At 37.4% G+C, this 27,000-nt stretch overlaps 2 protein-coding genes and 1 long non-coding RNA gene across 6 annotated transcripts in view; 1 reads left to right on the top strand and 2 right to left on the bottom strand.

The window, feature by feature from the left end:
* ptpro (protein tyrosine phosphatase receptor type O) overlaps window positions 1-8,001 on the bottom strand; it is a 36,463-nt gene extending 28,462 nt beyond the window's left edge. Inside the window, exon 1 of one of the 4 annotated variants that reach the window (XM_052554032.1) lies at window positions 7,569-8,001. In XM_052554032.1, the coding sequence (XP_052409992.1) occupies window positions 7,569-7,631 (63 nt within the window). In that variant the 5' untranslated portion in view covers window positions 7,632-8,001. The remainder of the gene's footprint in view (window positions 1-7,568) is intronic. The other 3 variants (XM_052554033.1, XM_052554035.1, XM_052554034.1) reach the window with 3 other exon arrangements.
* A 2,740-nt stretch (window positions 8,002-10,741) lies between these two features.
* On the top strand, window positions 10,742-23,394 carry rerg (RAS-like, estrogen-regulated, growth inhibitor). The gene is made up of 5 exons (XM_052554899.1): window positions 10,742-10,837; window positions 11,408-11,536; window positions 19,792-19,848; window positions 22,521-22,594; window positions 22,862-23,394. Exons 2-5 carry the CDS (start codon window positions 11,476-11,478, stop codon window positions 23,279-23,281), a joined length of 612 nt encoding a protein of 203 aa, XP_052410859.1. The 5' UTR covers window positions 10,742-10,837; window positions 11,408-11,475; the 3' UTR covers window positions 23,282-23,394.
* LOC127956733 (uncharacterized) overlaps window positions 12,868-27,000 on the bottom strand; it is a 42,352-nt gene continuing 28,219 nt past the window's right edge. Inside the window, exon 3 of the long non-coding RNA XR_008153626.1 lies at window positions 12,868-13,275. This is a non-coding gene — a long non-coding RNA (uncharacterized LOC127956733). The remainder of the gene's footprint in view (window positions 13,276-27,000) is intronic.

The raw sequence follows: 27,000 nt of genomic DNA, 5'->3' as shown, positions 1-27,000 counted from the left end.
CGCTTAGAGAGACGCTCAGAGAGGATTATGGGATTACAGCAAACACACGCATCATTACAGCACAGAGATGAGGAGGAGCGAGCGTTAATTAGCACAGAAAACAATCTGACCACCAGATACTGCTTTATCACACAAATCTTGACGTCCTCTAATCGAATCAAATGTGAGTCAAATGCCAAAGTTCAAATGTTAAAGTGTAATGTATTTCTGTGATGCTCTGCTGTATTTTCAGCATCATTCCTCCAGTCTTCAGTGTCACATGATCTTCAGAAATCATGAAAATATGATGTGATGCATTTATAAACAAGACTGGTTTTGAGAAGAGAACCTCGGGAAAGAGACAGAAGTCAAGACAAGACACACGTCACTCTCGAGGAGCACAGAAGAAGCTGAGGAATCTCTGTCAGAGAATGCCTTTCAGTGCTCGGATGAATGAAGGTCAGGGACTGAAAGAGGAACGCAGCTGCTGACATTATCATGCAAACGAAGGACTCGGAGACACAACTCCTCACTCAGAAAGAGCAGCAGGAGCACAGTCTGATGATGAAGAGGAAGATGAAGCTAAAGCGCTGGATTATCGCTCTGTAATCCATCAGAAAGTGGAGGAGCTGTAATAATCTTTCTTTTAATCGCTGAACCCACTGCACTTTTGTGTTCCAGAGAGACAAAGGTCTCCAGATTAACTGCCACAATAAACCCATTTGTGCTTTACACTCTTACAAATAAAACCTCTTTATTGGCATTCATGAATCCATTTAAGGTTATTTAGAGTGGAAAAGGTTTTTTTAGATTATTAAAATGTTCTTTACTCTTAGAAAGTAAATGTTATTTGAACAACTAAGATCACTGAGAGCTTCTTTGTAGAATCGGAAGAGGTGTATAAGAGCCATTTAAGTTCCTACGTTTTACCCTCTTAACACATTTATTTATCTACTTATTATTATTATTATTATTTAGAGTTTTTATCAAAGAGATATTAACCTTTTAAAATGTTTCAGCCATTTTGGCCTCGGTTTGTATGGAGATCCATTAGTGTCAAAAATATTTTGTTAAATGATCTATGGAGTTATATTAGTGTCAAAAATGTATTCCAGCTTTTCTCTATATCTCACACAAGTTTTTTATGACAGAATTTTGTTGATGAACTTGAATATGTACGTCTATTTCAGCATAAATAAAATATCACTTTTTCATCTGAAAGTGATAATTTGTGCAAGTAAAATTAGTAAAATTTATATTTTTGTGTTAGAAATAACTATAGGTTTAATGAATTTGGACTGTTTTTGAGCAATCATGAGCTATTAAGTCAAATAAAATTATTAAATCCATTAATAATATTGTGTTTAAGATTTGTAAGTCAAATAATATGTTATTTTAATGTTATATATTTATATCTATAGTAATTTCTCAATAGGTAAAAGGAGTAAATACAAAAATGCAAAAATGTGGTAATAACATTCAAAACTTTACATTTCTTCCACCTAAACTAATTACTGAGAAGCTGCAGATCAGATAAAATAGGTTTTTAATTTAAAACTGTTTCATAAAATAACGATTCTTGTGAAATGTGAAAATAGTAAGCAGATTTTGAAAGCATTTTGAGCCATGTTTGAGAACATTTAAAAAACCTGAGGAAGCTTTTTCCATTATAAAGACCTTTTCGATCAAAGGAAGGGTTTCGTGGATATTCATGCAAATAATGAGCTGTTATTATTTATCAAAGACGTGCACAGCTCCTGATGTGTTTTCAGAGAGGAAAGGTGCTGTTAATTGCGTGAAGAGAGACACTCCTCAGGCTTTTAATTAAAAGCAAACACACCGGTGTGTTCAGAGCAGCAGGAGGATGGTCAGAAGGCCAGGAAAAACACAACAAAGAGCCCACACCGACACACACACACACATAAACCCCTTCCACCGCACCACAGGAGGTCCAAACCCGCCCACAGACCACCGACTCGTCCAATCAGATGCTCTGCCTGCTGTGATTGACAGCTCTGACTCAGCAGGTTTTTTTGTTTTTGTCTTGAACTCTTTTCAGAGTTTCTGAACTGGGAACAATGAGTGAATCACACACACACACACACACACTCTTTCTTTCTCACTCACACACACTCCAAAAAGAAAAGTCCATCTAAATACTATAGTAAAGCAAAGTAAAAAAATCTTTCTAAACCAGAAGTTACATATTAAGGAATTTTCTTTAGGGTTAGCGTTAGGTTTTACTCTCAGTATTGTCAGTGAGGAGATATATGAATATTTAACCATATTGAAATACTTTAATACAAAGATTGTATATTTGAAACCACAAAAAATTCAAAGAAGTAAAATCTTAAGGTAGGATTTTTAATGTTTGAGAAAGAAGTGAGAAACTGAGTCACACACGAGCGCTGAGCCTCATGGGAAACTATAGGAACAGTGCATCTATAAGACAGCGAGCATGAGCTCCGGGGAATGGATTTCAAGCGTCTCCAGAGAATATACAGGAGTCTTTGTGCTGAGAGAGAGAGAGAGCGAGCGGGCGGGCGAGCGAGTGGCTCAGGGTCATGTGACCGACACTGCAGACGCCACACATCACACACCAACACATCATCGCATACATCTGACTCTACCATCGCATGAAATCAACTGGAGATTGAACCAATCTTCTGCACTAAATGACTGGAATATCAGTGTGATAATCTGTGATTTTGCTCCATTGAGCGAGGCGTATGGAGACGAGACGAGACAAGCGTCAATGAATGATGACAAAGAGCATCAATGAAGCCAGACACACACAGAAAATCCCTTTCAGAACAAACCATCAGTCGTTTCCCAGTACAAACATTCTTAAATCTGACTGAAGATATTATCTTGCTTTCTGAAAAATAGAGCAAAATTAAGCGGGTTTACACTTAAAACAAGAACAAAATCAAACGCGATATATTTTAGTGAAGTTATTGTCATTGTAATCTGAATGTTTTATTAAAAACTTGCAAAGACAAGTTTAAAAAGAAGAAATTAGGTCAGTCATAAATGTAAGTATTGTATGGTGTTTTACAGTTGTAACACAATATATTTATTATATTATTTTTCATAAATATACATTGTTTACTTTAAAGTGAAATATTATTAGAAGTACTATAAAAGATATAGATATATATATATATAATTGTTTTTTTTTTATATTGGTATATAATTACAAATTGTGCAGCCCAGCAGACCTTTTCTTTATTTATTGCAATCACAATTTTTACCAAAGAACAAATGCAATTAAATTTTTTTGCCAAAATTGCACAGCCCTAATTTTAAAGCATAAACACAATTAATTTTGATTAAAGACTTTTGTTTTAAAAATGAAATATTACCAAAGAAACATTGTAACATTTAATTTCATATGTTTTCTTTAGCACTAATAATAATAATGATTATTTGTATTATTTCTTAGCTATGTTAATATATATTCACATATTTTTGCTGGAGCCCGACAAACACGCTTTACAAAGCTCGATAATTATTATTATTATTATTTTTATCACAATATAAATAGTGATCAAGAATTAAAATATTTTAAATGAATGTTCGTATGTTCTTCCTTAATTTTGATGTATTTTTCATTACAAGAAGACTGATATCTTTAGTAATTTTTCTTCTGCAGTAAATCCCTCTTGATTTAGATATTTGTACTGGAAAACAAGACGAGATCCTGTGGAGGAACAGCACTTGTGTGCTTCAGCGTTTTGACTGAACATGATTTTAATGTTCCTGAAGGTCTGTTCAACTCAGACTTGAGAAGTCTTTCGGAGCGTGATCCGAGGGTGTTTGGTGTTCAGATGGAGCGAATCTCTGATGGTTGATGTATAATGGATGGAGCACATCCACACACCTGCTGTCGGCAAATGCTCAGGTTAAAGAGAACCGACGTGACGCTCTTGATTAACATCCGTCTGATGAAGAGGAGCCTCACACACACCTCCTAAAAACACTTATAACTCAATACATATCAAGTGATCTGTAATAACAGAAAAGGCCATACTGATCACGTAATAAAAACGGTTACTCACACTTGTGTGCTGTGAGATTACAGTCACAGCATCGTCTTTTAGTTTCAATCTCGCATCAAATTGTTCCTTGTTTGCAAATGAATCCACGGTAAAAAATGAAGTGAACAAAGGAACGAGTTCTTACTGATGCGGTCTGGATCTTCACTAAAAATAAAGTAAATCCACTCTTTCCTAACGCTGGGATCAGAAGGAAGGCGAAGCAAACACTGTTTTTCTAAAACTTGGCACTGAACAGCATCTTGTTGACTTCAAAGCATCTGTATCGTTTGGTTTCTATGGAGATTTGCGTGTTCGCAAGGCAGCAGTGTAGAATCAGTGGGCGGGGCTAAACTGACAAAGGTGAAGCGTCGGTGGGCGGGGCTAAAAAGACAGTGGTCTGGGTAGGGCTAAACAGGCAGCAATGTAGGATATGTGGGCGTGGCTAAACAGACATTGGTGTAGAATCAGTGGGTGGGGCTAAGCAGACAGAGATCTAAAATTGGTGGGTGGGACTAAACAGTGCTGTAGCATCGATGGGCGGGGCTACACATTACATTACATTTACATTTATTCATTTAGCAGAAGCTTTTATCCAAAGCGACTTACAGAAGAGGACAGTGGAAGCAATCAAAAACAACAAAAAGAGCAATGATATATAAGTGCTATAACAAGTCTCAGTTAGGTTAACACAGTACACGTAGCATGGGATTTTAACTAATATAATAAATAAAAAGAAAACAGATAGAATAAAAAAAGAATATAGCAAGCTAGTGTTAGAGGTCTTTACACACACGCACACACACACACACACACACACACACACACACACATACAATTGCATAATAAATGAAAAGAAAATAGAATACAAAAAGATTAGCAAGGTAGTTAGATTTTTTTTTAAGAATAGAATTAGAATAGTGAGTGTTAAAGTTAGAGGGTCAAATAAAGATGGAAGAGATGTGTTTTTAGCCGATTCTTGAAGATGGCTAAGGACTCAGCTGCTCAGAAAACAGGCAGAGCAGTAAAATGGGTGGGTGGGGCTAAACAGGGAGTTATGTAGAAGCAGGCACTGATCTTCTTCTGTGGAGGCGGGGTTTATCCCCACAATTACATCATAGAGTAGAACATTTTGGCAGACTGCCTTCAATATAAGCAATTTTTAACAACAATGTTTTGAGTTCTGAAACTTACAAGATGGTTTTATAGTACAATTTCCTCTTATATGTCAAACGATCAAGGAAATTTTGGTTTCTCAGTTCATGACCCCTTTAAATTTACATGCAATGCTGTTTCATCAGTGTCAGTTCTAAAACAGTGGACCAATCAGAAGAGCCCAGAGGCGCGGCAAACATTGCAAGCTTTTGTTTACAGTAGTAAGTTGGCATGGCAACTGTTTTATTTGATGGAAAAACAGCGGAGGATGTGTTCTGCACTACTTTTAAACAACAACAACAACAAAAAAACATTCCTGAACGCTGCATCTCGCAATTTTAGATGCAAACATGCCTTCTGTGTAACGGGCCGTAAGTTTTCAAAACTATTTCAGTCTTCCAACTTTAAAATCTCACAATCAGTGTCTTACACTGTACAGGTTTTATTAAAGTCAATTTAAGTTTTTAAGACCACGTTTAATGAACATGATGATGTCTCAATGTCATTAGAAACAATCTCCTTAATTTCCAATGCATTCAGAAGAATCAACTTGTGTAAAAGAAAAACAAGTTTTGGCAGATATCTGTTCTTGTTTTAATCATAAACTCACTTCACTTCAGAAAAACCACACCTTTGATTACTTCTTCAGTTAAAATATCATGATTTAAGGATGTTTAGATACTGGAACTGCAAAACAAGACCGAAATATTGAGGAATATCAGCATTTTTTTTGTGCTAGTTTTGCATGTTTGTAATCTGTTTATTTTCTATGATGATTTACTCTCCAACAAAATCACCACAATCATTGATTTATTAATTTTTTCCAAATAGAGCTATTCAAGTAATTTGGTGCAATATTATGCAGCTTTAAAAACAACTAATGCTCAGAACGTTTCCATCAGATCTGATCAGATGAAGATGAAACCTATCTCACGAGTTCATCACAGAAGCTGCATGGTCAGGTTAAGCCTGTATTGATTGCTGGTGGACACACACACACACACACACACACACACACACACACATACACAATCACGGCTGTATCCATGGTTACCGAGCTCAAATGTGATGTTAACATTTAATGAATGGCCATATTAATGATCACAGACAGTCTGTTTAAGTGTCATAGCTGAAATATTACATTGCTTATCCATTTCATATATGATAGAGATAATAAAATATTTACTAATATACTGAAACAGTAAGATTTTACCATGATTTAAGAGTCTGTCAAATTACATCCAGTCAAGATAATAAACATGAGCTTTAAACACAAATAACATATTAGCTACTAATAATAATATAATATACTAATAATATACACACACTATTCAAAGTCTGAGCAGAAACTCTATAACTTGAATTATAATCACAGATGAAGTCACATAATTATCACACAGTCTTCAGGTCTGAGCCCAACATGTCCGACCTCCATCAGCAAGCATGTTTCAATCAGGTCCTCTCCCAACTGATCAAACTAAATCGGTTTGTAATAAATCCTGTAGAATTTTACTGAAAACATTTCGAATGCAAATAAGCTTGAATCCTTTTAAAAAAAGATTTTAAACCAAACTATACTGAAATAAAAATAATAAAAATTCCTGCATACTTTCACAGAAAAAAAAATCTGGGTGTAAATATGTTTTAAGGCTATTGAAACTGGGCCATGAAGAAATGCTATATAACCGGATTTATAATAATAATATTAACAATACTAATGATAACCCAATAATAATAATAATAGCAATAATAACAATATGTGACCCTAGACCACATTGGGTATATTTGGAGCAATAGCCAAAAATACATAGTAAGGGTCAAAATGATTGATTTCGCTTTTATGCCAAAAATCATAAGGTTATTAAGTAAAGATCATGTTCCATGAAGATATTTAGATAATTATCTAAGGTAAATATATCAAAACGTAATTTTTGTTTAGTAATATGCATTACTAAGAACTTCATTTGAACAACTTTAAAAGATGATTTTCTCAATATTAAGTTTTTTTTTTTTTTTTTTTTTTTTGCAGATTGCAGATTTTCAAATAGTTTTGTGGTCCAGGGTCGTTATTATTGTTATAAAATAAATATTTCATTTCCTGTGTAACATACAGTGAAAGCAGACTGATGCTGCACACACACACACACACACACACACACATACACACACACTCATCTGTGTGACCCAGTTTCGCCTGCAGGAATATCGGAGCAGATTCTGATCGTGCACCTCGCATCAGTTGCTGCTGATATCAGACACAGAACACAGAAACACTCCAGAATCCAGAACCACACGAACCGATTTAATGACGCGCGCGTGTCTAATTAACGCCTCGCGCCGGGCTCACCGCAGACCCGCCAAACGCTCATTTGCGGTGTGAAAAAAGAACAGACTCACCTGAATGATGATGATGGTGATGATGAAGCACAGCGATAAAACCCAGCGGAGAGCAGAACTCATGTTCGGTCGGGAATCGAACGGGCTCTTTGATTGCCAGCCTCGCGCATCCGAACAATAGCGAGAGATCGAACAGCGACCGGAGCGCCGAACCTAGCCGAAGATGAACGAGTTGAGCTTCCGCCGTCAGTCAGATCGCGAGCGTTCCGTCCATCTGCCGGTTCCGTGCGCTCGGTATCGGTCTGTGGTTCGGCTCTGCGGGACGGATGAATGATGGAGACCCTCCGAGGCTCTAATGAAGCGCAGCAGCGGGTTTCTGTCTCGGGCCGCGTCTCAAATTCTCCGGCGCGCCCTAACTAGTGTGCAGCGGTAGTGTGCACTGCGCCGCGTCTCCCTCAAAACGCCTCGTGCTCCAGCGACGCCCAAACGCTGTGCACTATCTAGACATCTGAGTCGGATTTGAGAAGCGGTCCTCTGTCGCCCCGCCCTGAATCTCTGAACACAGACTGAATCTCATCACATGAACAAACCTGCTTTACATCATCCTCATCTTACCTCATATTTGCACATCAAGAACAGTAACATTCACTGTCATAGACTGCCGTTCATAAGGCACTACTTATGGACATTATTAAATATAATATTTTTTAATATCTCATATCTATTCATCAGAAAAGTGCATTAAATGCAATTAATTCAGGGCATCAAAAAGGCTAAAATAAGGATTTTTAACTCACTAAATACAATTAATTAATTGCTTTAAACAAATTAATACAAACAAATCCAGGTTAGCTGCCAAGCTAGTTATTTTATTTCAGCTAGCTTCCAAAGTAATATTTAGCATTTTTCATTCAGTTTATCTTGTATTAAAACAATAAAAACAGGAATAACAATTCATAAATCTATATAGACATAGGCCTATAAAAAACTAATACAAATTATGGAAACACAACAAAATTAAACTTTAGTTTAAAATAAAACACAAAAATAAAATAAAAATTCAGAATATTATTAAAAAAAACAGAAAAGTATCTCAGTGGTACTAATATTTCTATATAATAGAATATTTTTTTACTTTTGTTTTACGTTTTTATTTTATATGTTCTGTTTTTATATAAAGTTTCGTTTTTTTAGTGTTTTTTTAGTTAGTTTTGCAATTTTGTGTCAATTTTATACACTGTGTCTATATAGTATCCATTCATTTTTATGTAGTTATTTATTTTAGTACATCAATACAAACTAAATGAAAATGAGAAATTTATTTTTAAATATTATTTATTCCATTTCTATTCAATATATAGCACAACTATACATACAGTGTGTTTTATTTCTCAATTTATTTTCTTATTTTATATATATATATATATAATTTATCCTTTTTATTGTCTGTGACATGGAAGCTTGTGACACGAAAAACTAATTCCTTGTATAATTACAGTATATGCATAAACGTATACTTTTATATAAAATAAAGCTCTTTCTGACTTCTGATATTTAATATTAGATTTAGCCTATAGTTACTCTGAAACTAAAAAAACAGTGTAAAAACAGAAAAATAACAGCCATCATATGCTTGTGTTATTACATGATAACTGAGATAAACGATTCATTTAATACATGGGAATCAAGAAGTTTGGACCTAGAAGATTTCAGTTTTCTTAAATAAGGTGATAATACACAGAATCCAGGTACTTACATGTGCCTGTATTATTCACCTCCATCGCTTACATTTCTTCTCAGTTCTTCACATTTCTAATGTGTGAAAAAAGAACTAATTAAATATACAAACACTGAAGAACTGACCCATTACCCTTCACAGACATCATAAATAAGAGGGTCAGACTGCTGTTGGCTTTATTCAGAAATCTCAAACTTATAATGAAGTGCACTGTTTTCATCTTATATTGAGATTCATCAGCAGGACAGAAGACAGAGACAGAGACAGAGACAGCAACAGAGGCGCTTTACAGCCGCCGGCCAATCAGCGTCCAGCTCCCCCTCCTCTTTATTTCCCTCAGATGAGTGCTGCTTTCTGATTGGCCGATGAGCTACACCACGGTGACGGAATGTGGACAAAGGGTTTCCCTGATGAGCTTCCATCACGTGATTTCTGGAATCTGCTGGAAACTATGCTACATGTAACATTAATATTTAGTCAACATCGGGTATGTTTTATTGTGGTATTGTATTTATCAATGTGCGTATTATAATACCCTCTAGTGGCCTAATGTATAAACTACTACATGCTAAAGGGGTATTTCACTCAAAAATGATCTTTCTCATAATTTGCTCGCCCTCATGCCATTCTAAACCCGTTACAATTACTCTCCTTCTTCTGTGGAACACTAAAGCTGATGCTTAGTATAATGGCCAATCTGATTTTACATCAAATTAAAAGCAGACAGTGATCCGGGGCTGTTCGCTTTTAAAAACACCATGCATGAAATTAGAGAATCATTACAGGGGTACATACCACTTGGGCACTAGCCTCCTTAGTTAACAACGCGAGACTTGACTGCGCGAGACTTCCGAATCATTAGCTGCGCTTCGCTTTACATTAATGATAACAGTAAAAAAAAATAATAACAGTAATAATAACAGAATTAACTCAATTATGGAGGCAGCAGGCTCTATAAAGAAAATCGAATCATTCAGCTCAATTATAACTAGAAAAATAACAAAGTTCAGTAAGCTGAAACTTTTTGCAAGTGTTGAATATGCAACGCAATAAAATAATACAAATATCAGTTTGAAATATCAAGCAGCAAAGTTAGAAATGAAGTGGAAGTTGTGTGCGGTTAATATGTGGCACATTTTGTGTTGTGTGTGCTCTAAAATTCAAATGAGTTTTATTGGCATGACCTGCACAGCATTGTCCATTACATGAATAAGGAATAAATGATTATATAATATATAAAACAAAAATAGATCTGTAAAATAATTCAGTAAATAAGTATATGTATATGCATACTTTTTGTATACAAACAAGAAACGAGAAAAAAATTAAAGAAAAAAAACTTGTAATAACACAAATAACGTGCTCTCTCTCTCTCTCTCTGTGTGTGTGTGTGTGTGTGTTGTCCAGCAGGTGGCGCTGTTGAGTCGCTGCTGATCTGTGCTGCTGTGTGACGCGGTTCTGTGGGCGGGTCCATCAGTCTTTAAGCACACACACACACACACACACACACACACACACAGCGATCGTCTGCGCTCTCACACTCATCCACATCACCATCATCGGATCTGATCGCACTCGACTGTTTCTCACGGTAAGTCTCACTTTCTCTTCTCTCATTACATCAAGTTCAAGAACAGTGCAGAATAACCAGCAGCACAAAGACACGAAAATACCACCCTACATTATTATCATTCATAAAACAGTCATGTTGAAGACATCTGAGCTCAGGTTTCTTCATGCTGATTCTGATGCTGGAGTTTGAGCTGCTGTTGATGGTAAAGCTCAGTGTTCAGACCTGTGTGATGTTCATTCACATTAAAGGACTTCATTTAAAGACACTAGTGGATCTCATGAGGCGTCCACTTCAGCTTTAGGAAGCTATGATGCTTTTTTTGTCTGATAGAAAACAACTGATGTCCATCAGTTTAACTCAGGAATGTTCTTCTGAAGTCATATGATGCTCAATCTCATGATCTTCTCATTGTTTACGTCACATTCTTACAATTGAGTTAAAGGACTCCACAGCATCTGACATGAGGATTGATCGTTCATTACTGACTGAGCTTCATCATCATCATCATCTTCAGAGCGATTCATGCTTAGATATTAGACTGTTTCGTTCTGAGCGAGTGTTGGATTAAACTCATGTCATCTGTTCCAGGTGGAGAGGATGCTGTCGCCACGGTGACCCCGTCCGCTCTGTGATTGGCTCGTTCTGTGTGTGACATCATGGCGAAGAGTCCAGAGGTGAAGCTGGCCGTGTTTGGGAGAGCAGGAGTCGGAAAGTCAGGTGAGATCGAGACGTCATCGTTATGCTCTGTTAATACATGAATTATATAAGATCTTATGATAAAGTAAATCCATCCCTCATCCCTGAAACACCACTTGAATAGATAAAACACGGCAAAAAAAATGATGCTCTTCTTCAGTATTTTATGTTTTCCAGCATTTACTTGAGATACTTAATGACTTTATAATTTAGTTGTTTTCTGAACCAAAAAATAAAAAATAAATAGACAAGAAAATGAGAAAATAGCTTCCAATAGGTTCAGAAAAATAATCTTAGTTCAAAGGGAAAACAAGATTATTTGAAACATAAACTCACTTAATTTTGATACATTTTTGGAAAACAAGACTTAATATCTTACTGTATATTTAAAACATTTTCTATTTTTCTTTTAACATAACCATGCATTTTCAAAATAGAAAACTCCTTTAACAAGAAAAATAATAGTTTAAATGAAATGTATTTATTTTTCTGATCCCACTGTTCCTGTTTTAACCATTACTCACTTAATATCAGAAAACATCTTAATATTTTCAGTCGTCCTGCTTCTCCAGTAAATGTGTCTTAATCCAATCACATCTAGAAATTCGTACTGGAAAACAAGACTAAAATAGTGAGGAAGAACATCAGTTTTGCAGTTGGGAGTTCAGCTGAAAACCAAGGCTCATAAAAGAGTCAGAAGTCTGTGTGGCATTAGATTGGTGAGCGTTTGGGTCACACACAGAAGTGTGTGTTTGTGTCTCATACCTGTACAGCTGGCTCTTATGAATGGTTTGGTCTGTGCCATGGCAACTGTATTCAATTATGCCTCGCATTACACTGACGATCAATAAATATAAACGCACCTCGTTCTCTGTTTGGTCTGGATGAGCTTCAGTGTGTCCATCAGCCCACACAGAGTTTCTGAGCGTGTACGACTGTGTTTGAAGGATGCTGACGTCTCTGAGCTGAGATCAGTGTGAGGTCTGGAGCACATTAACACTGAAAGCTTATTCTGCTGGATATTTCTATAACAGGAATCGTGAAGAAAAGTGAAATATCTTCCTAAACCAGTGACAAAAAAACCAATTGATGATATTTTCCGCGAGGGATGTGATTTAGTCTTTATGAGGACACATTATCTAACCTTATTAAGTGTATGCATCATCATTTATAATAGTGCAATTATAATACGACACTTCAGGGCTGTTACTAATCAAATCGATATCAATAAAATCCATCTTTGCAAAAGTGGAACAAAACATGGCCGATATACTTCTCCTGCTCCAAAAGCTCCCCCTGCTGGCAGAGAATGAGTTTGCATTTGCGAGTCATAAAAAGCTTCAGAACTGTTTTGAAAAGCCATGAGTTGTTACTATGAATTAGGCTACTACTACTATACAAATTATGTAAAATAACGATCTTAAAAGAAGGACAGGTGACTGTATATGGACATGGTATTTAAAAACCGGATTCTGCGACCTAAAAGCAGACTTATCTGAAACCGACTGATACACAGATTGATTAATCGCCGTTTTAGGGTCTGAGATGAATTTTAGCTCACGGGTTAGTGTTATTTCTGCATTTACTCTGAGTGCAGTTCAGGACATCAGTCTGAGACGGAGATGGAAAAATGTGACTGTTTGTGTTACGCTGGTTAATCTGTCCGGAGCCGTGATGAAGATGCTGCTGAGGAGCGTTTCACACCGAACATCCAGACCACCAAAGATCCAGACAGACGCTCCTGATTCAGAAACATCAGCCTGCAATAACAGGAGGAGAGTTACAGCTGTAATACTGATGCACACACATCCAACACCACACAAGAGCACTTTTAAACCAATCCATTATCTGCTATTATTCACGTCAGCGGCTGACATCTCGTGCAGGAAATTGAACATCGGGGCAGCAATGAAATTAGTGATTAGAGGTGACATTTTTCAGAGGTCTGTGTGCTTTGACGCGAGGAAATGCTAAAAATAACACACACACACAGTGGAGGAAAATAACGGCTGAATGAACCCGGTTGATGGCTGATTTATCAGCTAATAAACGTGACCTATTTTATGCTGGAGGGCCGAGGCCTGTTCCAAAATATGACTTCATTTCAGATTAAATGAATAAATCAGACGTGGAACCTTAAGAAACACACGTTTACTGGATATTTGGTATTTTATACGATGCCGTTTATCGTTAGGATAACAAAAAGTTTTATAGTTATGTCTTTAGGCTGCTCTAACTGCGCTTGTTAATGCCAAAATGATTGAGGTGGCCAATCAGCTCAAAGTAGGCGGGGCTTTGCTGTGCACGGATACCGAACCGCATGGCCAATCAGCTCAAAGTAGGCGGGGCTTTGTTGTCGCGGATACCGAACCGCATGGCCAATCAGCTCAAAGTAGGCGGGGCTTTCATGTTCCACTACCAAACATGAATTCCAGTGCAACGCTTCAGGTTTAACAGTAAAAGAGTGCAAGATGAGATTTAAGTATTTAAATTAGATACATTTAGCTGTTTTGAATTGAAAATATAGACTGAATCATGTCATGATTTGTGATTCATGTATTTCATAACTTAATGTGATTTTAATTCATCACGTAATGTGACAAAACCAGAAATAATCTTCCATTTTTTGACATATTAGTCTGACAAATAAGGTCCGATTAATAATGAATGTGTATTGTGGATTTTTTTTCCAAATAGTTCAAATGAATCATTTTACAAAAAAAAAAAAAAAAACACTCACAGCATATATTTATAGTGTTTTTATATAAAGGTGATATATGCTACACATAACAAAAAACATAATAGAAATATTTCTCATGACAAAATCCCCTAAAGTAGGATTTAAAAATGTCATAATTTAAAAAAATACAAAAGACATCCAGGCAACATTTAGAAAAGCATCACATCACAAACTTTTAAATTAAATTAAATTTGATTTGTCTATTTATGGGTTGTTTTTCCCAATGAGGATGTGCCAGGTCTCAATCTGTGATATATTTAACCCTCACAGAACGGTGTTTTTCAGAACAGAGAGTTATTATAATGTACATGTGTATTATATGTGAAACAATCATCAGATCATCACAGATGCTTCCCGCTTCTCGTGGCACTCCAGGTCTCCGTCTAGTTTAGTGTTTCTGTGCAAAATTTCAGACTAAAAATTAAAGTAGTGTTTGTTTACGAGTGTTTTCCTGCAGCTGATGTGACTCATGCACACCCACACATCCATTAGCACTCGCAACGCTAATAAGACGTCTATTGAGAACACTTACTAGTGTGTCACTCTAATGGATCTGTAGATGCTCACTGGAGCCCTGAAGAGCTGGTTATGTGATTCGAAGAGCCACACACACACACACACACACACACTTAGTTTGATATCTATTCATTAAAGTGACAAACACGTCTGAATGTCATTAGAAACCAAACTATCAGGAAAAAACACTTTCCCATCAGAACCTTTGACAAACACAAGTTTGATGAGATTGAAAGCATAAAAACACTGTTATAGAGTCAAACTTTCCTTTCAAGAACATAAACACCCAATAACACATTACAGTAACTCGTATGAATCTGAGTTATTATAGATAACTAAAACCATAGTAAAACCATTAAAAAACATATTATGTGTTATCTGAAATAAATTAAAGTATGTTGACTTCATTTCTCATTTTCACTGTTTAACACTAAAATATAGACATTTAAATAAAACTAATAAAAAATGAAAAAAAAAATGGAAATGAAAAAAACTATACTGTAATAAAATCTATAATGTACCTCGCTGTTTTCGATAGTAAAATAACACTGGTCTGAATCAGGGATATTTTAGTAAAACTAATTTTAATTTTAAAGTTTTAGTAATTTTGTGTTTTTATTAGTATTTTCAAAATTCTAAATAGTATTTATTTGTTTTAAATTAGTATAAATGTATACATTAATAATTTGTAGTTTTTTTTATTTTTAATTCATTGTTTTCAATTAATCAATTTCTTTTTAAAAAATTATGTCCATGTAGTTTTCATTCATTTTTATTTTATTTAAGAAATAAATGTAAATAAAAATAATTTGTAAAAATAAAATAACTTTTATTTAAGTTATTTTACTGAAATTAAAAATGGCAAGTTGGCTAGTTTTTTATATTTCAGTTTAATTTGTATGGTTTTAGTTTTAGTTGCAGTAAGCCGGGTCTGACTGTTGTCTTTTGTGTTATATAGTAAATGCATCTCAGTGAAAACCCCTCACAAACACACTTTACAGTCAGTAGTCAGATGTGTGTGAACTGTTTAACTCTGAAGCCGTGTGGGAAAGACGTGACGTCTACACTAGCGAGTGAAACCGGAGCCGCTGAAGCGCCCTACTTAGTGTTCTTCACAGGGCTGATGTGAATGCGCTCTATTCTTCTGCTATTGTGCTGCTGTTTGACGAGCGTAAACCAGCTCTAGTGTTTAATCGGATCACTTCATTGTTATCTTCTGCGTGTTTGGAGTTTCTTCAGGTCTGTCAGTGAGGAACGGTCAGGCCGTACGACTCTGATTTAACATAATCACAGCCACTTTTGTATGATATAAACACAAACAACAGTCAGAGCCGTCACATGTGTTTCTGTTATAGAAGATTCTTTGGATTTTTAGATGGTGAGGAAGAAAAAAGTTGCAATTCCATTTTTTATTCTGTGAAGAAAATAAACTTCCATACGATGAAGATTCTGTGGGAAAAAAATGAATAAAACATAACCGTCTCGAGCAATAGTTTATGGTTTTGTATTAAAACTATCTCCACGTTCATGTGGTAAATATGATTCGTCCAGTTTCCGAAGAGGCACATGAATGCAGCAAACATTTTACACGGAAAATGTTGAGATAATGGGATTCATTTTGCTCCAGATGAAGCTGAAATATGACATCTGTGTACTGCTTCATGACTGATTTAGTCAATAATGAAGGTTTTAATGGTAAAAACGTAGGCATCCTTTAGCATGTTGCTACCAAAAAATTAGCTAGAATGTTTAAACCGACTGTAGAAGTTGCTAGTTTTTTGCAATTTTTATGTTTTAGCATGTTGCTAACTTGGTATAAAACATTTCTAACATGTTTTCACAAATCACTAACATATTTTAACATGTTTCTAACATGTTTTGCATATTGTTAGCCTGTTTTGACAAGTAACTTACATGTTTTATTTTGTTAACATGTTTTAAAGGGGTCATATGATGTTTTTTTAAATATCATTATTATGTGTATTTGGTGTAATAGTATATGTTGACATGCTTTAATGTTAAAAAACACATGATTTTTCAAAAACTGTACATTATTGTAGGTCATCTATGCCCCGCCTCTCTCAAACGACTCGATTCTATTAAGTCCCGCCTTCTGACAAGCTCAGTATGCTCCGATTGGCCGGCTGAACCAGTGCATTGTGATTGGCCGAACACCACAAGCAATCGTCGGAAGTGTAACGCCCCTTTCCATGATCCCGAGCTTCATCTTTCAAAATAAATGTAAAGTCAGTATTTAAAAGACGCAGATATTTCCACATAGTGATGTAGAGATGTGGGGGCGTGTCTAACTGAGGTGTTTAAGGGGGCGTGGCAGACACTTAAAGGGTTAGTTCGCAAAGTTTAGTTACACTTAACTTTGATAAAGAATATCTCTTTGGGTTTGAAACTTTAGTCTTTGTAACTTTACAGATCTCCTTTATGCACCAAGAGCTTTTGACAATCACGAACATTATTGGCAATCTAACATGGATTAGAATGATGCTAACTTGTTTTGTTAATTTCTAACCTGTTTTAACACATTGTTCGCATGTTCTAAAAAGTCGATAGCGTGTTTTACTTATTGTTAAGATGTTTTAACACACTGTTGGCATCTTTTAACAAGTTGCTAGTATGTTTAGTATATTTTAGCTCATTGTTGGCATTTTGTAGTATTTTTTTTTTTAGCACACTGCTGACACAATCTCTAGCGTATATGGCATTTGAACGTGGTTTAGAATGTTGCTAGCATGTTTCGCACACCTTACAATACTGAAAAAGTTTTGACAATCACTAACTTTTTTGGCATTCATTTAGAATGTTGCTAACCCCAACCCTAGCATGTATAGCACATTGTTGGCATGCTTTAAAATGTTGTTAGCATGTTTTGACAGGTTGCAAGCATGTTTTAGGATGTTTTAAACATGCTTTAATACGCTGTTATGTTTTACCAGGTTGCTAGCTTGATTTAACATGCTAACATATCTCAGGCTAGTTGCTCAGATTTGCTACATGTGACATCTCACTCAGTTTGGCTCCAGATCTCAAGCAAACGTGGAGTGCGAACGTGCCCAAGAGAGTGTGCGCCGGCCAAAGGCCTTCTGGGAAGCTTCTGCAGAACACAGAGGCTGCTGACCTTTAGTGAGAGGAAGTGACTCCAACATCTTCAGAAGGACATCTGTTTACGCTGCGAACACACGTGCCGTTTGTGGCTCGCTGGACGGATCGATCAATCCTCGTTCAGACCCCCCGGGGCTAATTGATCTCTTCATCGGCTCGGACTGAGGCATGCTGGGATTGCTGTAAGAGTTTCTGGGAAGAATAACGGTGAACATGATATCCACTGATCCCTGATTCTAACCAGCTGCATTCAGTGGGAAAATGATAAATCTGCTCCAAACGGACCGGAAATGAGAGCAGCTCTGCGAACAAACATCCAGTTCACCGTCGGCACAAACGAATCGATCCATCGATGATAACGAGACCTGTGTCTGTGACGCCAGAACAACAAACATACAGAATATCTTCAAGGAACATGATCTTTACTTAATATCCTAATGATTTTTGGGATTAGATTTATCATTTTGGGCCATGCATTGTATTGTTGATGAATGCTTTTGTGACACAGATTGTCAGTTTTAGCACATTGCTAACATATTTTACCATGTTTTTCTAGCATGGGACAAACAAGCCAACATCTTACTGGAAAACAAGACAGAAAAACTGAGGAAGAACCTGATTTTTACAGCATGCTTGTCTTTATAATCAAATTCTGACACAATCAATCAATCAATCAATCAAAACTCTCGTTCATCATATAGAAGCACTTTCACCATCTGATCAATGAGTCTCTTGACCTGACGATGGAGAAGTCTGGGACAAACACAAAGATACTCAATGGGATTTGAGAAGATGATTCATGACTTAAAATAACCCATGACACATCACCAAACCCAAACACAACACATATCAGAATCAGTCCAACAACACATCCGTCCTACAAACACAAAACAAAAGGGTCAGGAAGAAAAAGAATATACAAAAGACGCCAGCTAGAACACAACACTCCTCAAATATAACTAACCTGGGCTGTTTTTAGCATGAGAGAAGTTCTCATTTTAAGCCCCGCCTCTAAAGACCAGATGATGTCATCAACATCTCTGGACTGAATTTCCCCAATGTGGAAAAGAACTCCAAGCTTAAATGCCTAAAAGCTTTTAAAGCACAACATTAACACTGGAAAAAATTGGTGTAGAAACAACTCTCACCGTAAATTTCACGAACAATTACAAAAAATAAACATTAGCTATGTTTTCGTCCAAATATGCAAATTTAATGTATGCGCGAAACTGGAGCACCACATTGCAAATAAAGCACCGTTTTCCATCCAATCAGTAAGAGAGAACAAAATCATCACGTCTTGATAAAGTGGAGAGCTACAGAACACGTCTCCTCTATTTTTATTCAGTCTTCAGCGCAGGATGTAGAGGACGTGAAGGAAGGTCACCTGCTCTCCCACACACTCATTATTTCAGACAGCAACACAAAAGAGCCGCGCTCATTCACTCCATCCACAGCATCTCATTCACTAACACCCACATCTGCACTGCTTCTGCGTCAGCCACAGTCAAGCAGAAACACACCGCTGCGTCAACGCTTATAACTTTATAGATCCCTGAGGGAAAAAGGAATGGAACAAATACATCCGGAAACAACAGCGCTGGAGGATCGGCTCTACTACGAACACAAATAAACAGCACGACTCTTGCAGTGCATTCAGGATTCATAAATCATTATGTGTCATTGTGTGGGGTCATGTTTGTGTGGGAAGATCAGGTAGGATCTCAAGAGAGATACCTGAGAGGGTCACTGCATCAGGAAACAGATGTGTGAAGTCAGTGTGATGTAGTTTATGTGTGTGTGTGTGTGTGTGTTTTCTTACATTCATCCTCACTGCGTCTCACAACATCTCTCTCTCTCTCTCTCTCTCTCTCTCTGTGTGTGTGTGTGTGTGTGTGTGCAGCTCTGGTTGTTCGGTTCCTGACCAAACGCTTCATCTGGGAGTACGACCCTACACTCGGTGAGAAACACACACACACTCACATTAACACACACACAGACACACTCTCTCTTTCATTTAAACAAACTTACAAAAACACATACACATGTACACACACATTCACTCACAAAACACACACTCATATAAAAAAAAAACACACACACACACAATTCTTTATCACAACAAAAATGGATGTTTATCTGGAGCTACTATTGACCCGCCTCTAAACATCACATGATAATGGAAAACTGTGATTGGCTGCTGCTCATGTCAGTCCTCCTGTGGGCGGGGTTTGGCTAGAATCAGCTGTAGTTTGACTAATCTCAAGACCCAATGAGACGAGACACACGGTAAAATTGATAGTTGATTATGTTCATGACCTCATCACTGGTGACCTCTGACCTCTGTAAACTCGGGACAGACTGGAGGATTCACAGCCAGAGCTTTGACGCGAATGGAATATAAATGGATGTGATAAACACGCCTGTGCATTCTTACCCATCAAACCTAATCGAATTTGCCGCCGCAGACGCCTGCAGGGAATAAAGAACGATTCATTTGTGTCCTCAGATGAAAACAGACTGAATCTGAGTTTAATAAGCTGTTTACAGGTAGACAGGAAAAATTCACACTGAAAGAAACATCATAACAGAATCAAATGCATTAATGCAACTCAATTAAGTATCACACAGACACAGTTATGATGCTTTATAGCTGCTGGATGACAAAAAATAATAATTCAGTTCAACTCAAGTTTATTTGTATAGTGCTTTTCACGATGCAAATCATTGCAAAGCAACTTCAGTATTATTTTTTTTTTTTTTAAGCACCTATATTATATTTAGGAGTAGGTTATTTGTGGTGACTGTGACAGAAATAGACAGTAAAAGTCATGCAGTTAGTTACAAATTGCATGTAATCAAACTAACGGTGAACTCTATTAACTACAATGATTATATGTTGCGATTCAAATTCAGTTTGAAATGTAAAATGCAAAATTGCAATGCAATTTTAATATGCAAATTAAAAACTAATTTTAACGCTTTATTACTTGCTAAATGAAAATGTATTTCCCAAATTGATTAGATGTGTTTATTTGGAAATCTGGCAAAAAACACATTTAAAGTTGTTCAAATGAAGTTCTTGGCAATGCATATCACTAAACAAAAATTAAGCTTTAATATATATATATATGGTAAAAAATTTACTACATTTCTTCATGGAACATAATCTTTACTTAATATCCTAATGATTTTAGGCATTAAATAATAATTTTGACCCATACAATGTATTGTTGTCTATTGCTACAAATATACCTGTGCTATTATGACTGCTTCTGTGCTTCACATTTTGCTACCGTTTTGCTGCACCTTTGGCTCAGAATGCATTCTGAAATTCTCACTGCATTTTGCTATCACGCGGTATAATAAATAAAAAATGCAAACCCGAGTGCCCTGAGTCTAAAAGCATAGTCACGAACAGTGAGAACATCCTGCTAAACATCTGGAGGAAGAAAGAAAGTCGTAAACGAAGACAGAATGATGATTTTATGGTTGAACTGCTCCTTCAAAGGGTTGAGGCTTTCATTCTTTGTGTTCGCATGTGGAGGAACCGACCGCCTTCGTGAGTGAATGATCCGCTGGCGGAGAACCAGCAGACGTTTGGACCGGCGCGCTGCAGAAACATTCATAAACACATTCATTCACACTGGGTTTCTGTCCAGGACTTCAGTCCACATTCTTCTGCCAAAGAATTAAATAAATAAATAAATACAAGATTACTGCAACTTTTTATTTCACAATTCTAGTTTTTTGCAAGAATTGCAAGATGAAGTCAAAATGACCTTTCATTTATTTTTTATTCATTGAATAATGAGATGTAAACTTTAATTCTTTAAGAGATGTAAAATTTAATTTTCCTAGCAAGTCGAGGTTACATTTTAAAATTATGAGTTTATATATCACAAATCTGTTTTCTTTTTCTTTCTTTTTTTTTGTTTGTTACCACCACAAAATAAAAAATAAGACAATTGCGAATTCTATCTCACAATTCTGACTTTTTGAAGTTTATATCTTACAATTTGTACTTTTTTTGCCGTCAGAATTGTGGATTATCTTGCAATTCTTCATTTATATCATGCGTTTCAGAATTCTGATGGAAAAAGTCAGAATTGAGGAAAATCAAGTATGAGAAAAAAAAAGTTGCAATTACCTTTTTTTGAATCGCATGTCAAAAAACACATCGGAAATTAAGAATCGATTATTTTGGTAATTGTTGTGGGAATAAAAGTGCATTAGCATGGATCAAATCGTACTTATATGACCGCCATCAGTTCGTAGCAGTGAATGAAGAGGTATCATATCGATCACAAGTGCAGTACGGAGTACCTCAAGGCTCAGTACTAGGGCCGCTACTCTTCACACTTTACATGTTACCCTTGGGAGATATCATCAGGAAACATGGTGTTAGCTTTCACTGTTATGCTGATGATACTCAGCTCTATATTTCTTTGTGCCCCAGCAAAACACACCAATTTGAAAAGCTAACGGAATGCATAGTCGATATAAAAAACTGGATGACTGAGTGAGACGCTATGATTCGGTTCAGAGCCAATCTGCCCCTCAGTTCACCTGAGATGTTCTCTGTTTACTGTCACACCTGGCCGCTAACACAGCTTTATGTCTGTCTGACAGAGTCCACCTACCGCCATCAGGCCAATATCGATGATGAGACCGTCAGCATGGAGATTCTGGACACCGCCGGACAGGTGCGCTAAACGCATCCATACACATCATCAATAGCTATTTCCCATCCAAAGTTATGGATTTAACTCATGCACACAAATGGAATATTGCATAAAAAAATTGCGAATAAAGCAACTTTCTATCCAGGGAGTTGAAAAAGAACTAAATCGCAAAATCCTCCTGTATTAACCACTGATGTACCGGGTTTGAACCTACAACCCTCGTCTTTGACCGCTAGGCCACACCCACAGGTCATGTGACCTTACTAACAGTGTGTTTGTGTTCCTCAGGAGGACGTGCTTCAGAAAGAGGGTCACATGCGTTGGGGCGATGGGTTCATCCTGGTCTATGACATCACGGACCGCGGGAGCTTCGAGGACGTGGCTCCGCTGAAGGGCCTCCTGGACGAGGTCAAGCGGCCCAAACACGTGCCTCTGGTGCTGCTGGGAAACAAGGCGGATCTGGATCACGCCCGGCAGGTGGCCACAGAGGAGGGCGAGCGGCTGGCGGCGGACATGGCCTGTGCCTTCTACGAGTGCTCGGCGTGCTCGGATCAGGTGGGGACGGGTGGAGGTGTGGCGGAGGCGTTTCACGAGCTCTGCAGGGAGATCCGCCGCAGACGCTCTGTTCAGGGCAAAACCCGGCGACGCAGCTCCACCACACACGTCAAACAGGCCATCAACAAGATGCTGACCAAGATCAGCAGCTAGAGCATCTCTGGATATATATATATAACCCTCAGATCATCTGAGATCAGGATGAGTTTGTGTCTTCATCAGGTTTGGAGAAATGTGGCATTGCATCAGTGTCTCATCAATGGATGCTCTGCAGTGAATGGGTGCCGTCGGCCGATAAAAACAGCACTCCAGTCTATCAGTGAACATCCGGAGAAGACAAAACCTGAAATAAATCCAGCATTAAGATGTTTTTAACTCAAACACATAGAGTCTATAATCCATAATAACACTTCGTCCAGTGAAAAGTCTCTCACAGATTAGTTTAGATCTGTTTAAACGCTGCTTGATCTGTGCAGATTTCTCTCCTGATTCAGACCAGAACACTTTTTCACTGGAGGAAGTGTTATTATGGATTATAGACTCTATGTGTTTGAGTTAAAATCATCTTAATGCTGGATGTGTTTCAGGTTTTGTCTTCTCCAGATGTTCACTGATGGACTGGAGTGCTGTGGATTATTGGGATGTTTTTATCAGACTCTCATTCTGACGGCACCCATTCACTGCAGAGCATCCATTGATGAGACACTGATGCAGTGCTGTATTTCTCCAAACCTGATGAAGAAACACACTCATCCTGATCTGGGATGAAGTGAGGGTGAACACATTTCCATTTTTGGAGAAACTATTCCTTTTACACAAGTATCTGCCAGTGTGGTTAGAAAAAACATCTTAAAGTTTATTTTTCTGACTCCATTTGGCAGATATTTGAGCATAAACTCACTCAATTTTGATACATTTTTCCTAAAACAAGTCATTTTGCGTCTGAAGTAAAAGTTCCTTGATTTACACTGGAAAACGAGACGGACGGACCGAGGAAGGAGCTGGGTTTGCAGAGCAGATGTTTCTCCACGGTCTGAGGTCTTGTTCTTACAGCTGAACTAAAGGATGGCGTGAAACATCCACACACATATCAGCGTCTCGGATCGCTCGCGTGCGTGAGCCGTCAAATAAAGCGCTATCCCGTTCATAATCGGCCTCTGACTTCAAACGAGGAAGGAATGTGTCCTGATGCTATCTCAGATGTGTTTCAGGACAGATCATGTCCACATGTTTTCCTCCTGACTGTCACAAACTCCTGTAAACACCTGTAGATTTCTCTCTGAATGACTCCAGAGCTCTGCTGATGTGTAGAGTAAAGCATCTGACCGTGTTCTCTATATATATACTGGACCAATAAGCATTTTTACAGAATCAAGAGTGGATCTCAAACAACACGATTATTATCATCAATGCATGTGAAACGAACTGTCTGAGCACTGCAGAGGCAGTGTGTGTGTGTGTGTGTGTGTTGGGTGTGTCGTGTTCATACAGAGGATAATTACACACACATCTGTCTGAGAATAGAAACCTCAGAAAGCCACAGACTCAACGTCAGCATTCAGAAGCAGCGACAGAATCACAGATCAGACTTGAATGTGTTCAGCAGATGCTTTCATACTCTACCTTCATGATATCATCAGTGTATGTAACAAACCTGCTCCTGATCACATCTTCAGCTCCTGATTGGAACACGATACAAGTAGTGTTTCCTTTCTGAAGGACCTTCAAAGATGTTTGGAATCATTCACTGACTCAAGACACACACACACACACACAAACACACAAACACTCAAACACACACACACACACACACACACAAACTCACACACACACACACTCACACACAAACTCACACACAAACTCTCACACACTCACAAACACACACACACACACACACACTCACACACAAACTCTCACACACTCACAAACACACACACACACACTCACACACAATTTTTAATAAATAAATAATGTTACTGCCTTAAAAGGTAACTATTTAAATTACTTTTACGTAAAGTAATGTGTTACATTACTTGTGAGTTACTTTTTAAATCTGGGCGGGGCTTGCGTGTTTATTTTTAATATAAAGAAAATCTTCTTTTACAAATGTGAAAGCCGTTTCACAAAGTGAGATGTAAGTTCTGGTGTGTACAGTAGAGGGCGACGCTCAAACAGATCACATGAAGAATAAACGCAGGAGAAGAAAGTTCAAGACTGTTCAGCAATAACAAAAACTGAAACAGAAATGTGTTTTTTTCTGCTTGGTTTGGTTGAATTGGATCATCGCAGGTCAGTGGCGAAGACACTGGTTAATAAAATGGGATTAAATACATAAATGATATTTGTCTTATTTAACACATTTAATTATAGCAGGTTTGTGTCATGTTCTGAGTTTGCATGTGACTGTTTTTGTTGATTTCGAGGAGCACTGAATGTGTTTCGGTGCAGTGAGATGAATAAACACATGTTCATATTCAGTCTAGAACTAGATCCTGTTCACACACAACACTCTGCACTGACTCCTGATCTCTGTCTCCATGGCAACACCAGAGCTGTCACTCAACACATGGACACAAAGTAACAGCAGATTACTCGTTTGAAAACTAACTTTAAAAGCATTGCATTACTTTCGATTGTGTTGCTTGTGTTTCTTGTAATGTGTTTCCTCAACACCGCACACGGCCTGCAGCATCTGATTGGCTCTCCTGCAGCGTCCCAGAAGGCCGAGCGACAGCCAGCAGAGCAAGACTCACAGCGGCTGACCTTTACTGAGACGACAGACTAAAACCAGTGTTTCATTAACACACACACACACACACACACAAGTCCTGCGCGGTCAGACGTTTCCTCCAGCCTTCTCAAACATTACCGAGTTCACACTGTATTTTTTGGACTTCAGTAGAATGACTGTTCACACACACACACACACACACACTGAACCTATCTGCCGAGGAGAAACTTCACTCAGTGTTTGGTGTTTTAGACTGATGCATATCACACGAACACACACTCCATCACATGATGTCATTCCACTGAAAGGCATCATGGGATGACAGAACCGGTCCTGAGAAAATACCTGCGGAAACACACACACACACACACACATTTAGACACTCATTCACACACACACACGTATACACACACACACACCCACATAGACATTAACACACATATATACACCAACACACACACACACACGTCTGACTCTCTGTGTCTCATCTTTCTCTTTGTTTACTAAGGCATTGCAGTTGCCATGGAGACCAAGGCCTTTCCTTGTTTTCAACTTCAACTCTGCATTTCTCTATGGTGACACACACACACACACACACACACACACACACACTCTCTTATCAGAGGTAAGGCTGCTGAATGATGTTCTTGTGGACCTTGAAAAGAATCAGAATCTGCAGTGAGTGCCCACAATCTTTATAAAATCAATCATTTATAGATGAGATTTCAGTTTGTTTTCACATATTTCTCAAGTGATGTTTAACAGAGCAAGGGAATTTTAATACAGTATTTCTTATTATATATTTCCATCTGGAGAAAGCCTCATTTATATCAGTGTGAAGAATTATATATAAAAAAGGTCAATATTAATAGCCTTCTTAAGAAACGATCTGTTTGATTGGCTTGTTCAGGGATTAATCTAATTAATCCTCGAAGTCTTTAAATTACTCTGTTAACTGAGATGCACTGGCATCATGGCAAAGACCAATTCAATTAGTGAGTTTAGACTTGAGAAAAACAAGAAAATAATATTATATTATTACTAATATAGTCAGAGTAGTTTATAAAAACAATTTAGCACATATTTATTTATGTTTTCTTCAGTGTTTCTCGTGTATTCTTCATCTGTGTGCTGCTGCCCC

The sequence above is a fragment of the Carassius gibelio genome, chromosome B4 (assembly GCF_023724105.1).
Source record: "Carassius gibelio isolate Cgi1373 ecotype wild population from Czech Republic chromosome B4, carGib1.2-hapl.c, whole genome shotgun sequence".
Taxonomy (NCBI): Eukaryota; Metazoa; Chordata; class Actinopteri; order Cypriniformes; family Cyprinidae; genus Carassius; species Carassius gibelio.
Note: the sequence above shows the minus strand (reverse complement) of the source record. Positions and strands in the feature narration are given on the sequence as shown.

Excerpts from the sequence above, each read along its gene's own strand:
- rerg (XM_052554899.1), top strand. The coding sequence starts at position 11,476 with ATGGCGAAGAGTCCAGAGGTGAAGCTGGCCGTGTTTGGGAGAGCAGGA. Across the intron at positions 19,849-22,520 it reads GGAGTACGACCCTACACTCG|AGTCCACCTACCGCCATCAG; the intron begins GTGAGAAACACA and ends TCTGTCTGACAG. Across the intron at positions 22,595-22,861 it reads TTCTGGACACCGCCGGACAG|GAGGACGTGCTTCAGAAAGA; the intron begins GTGCGCTAAACG and ends TGTGTTCCTCAG.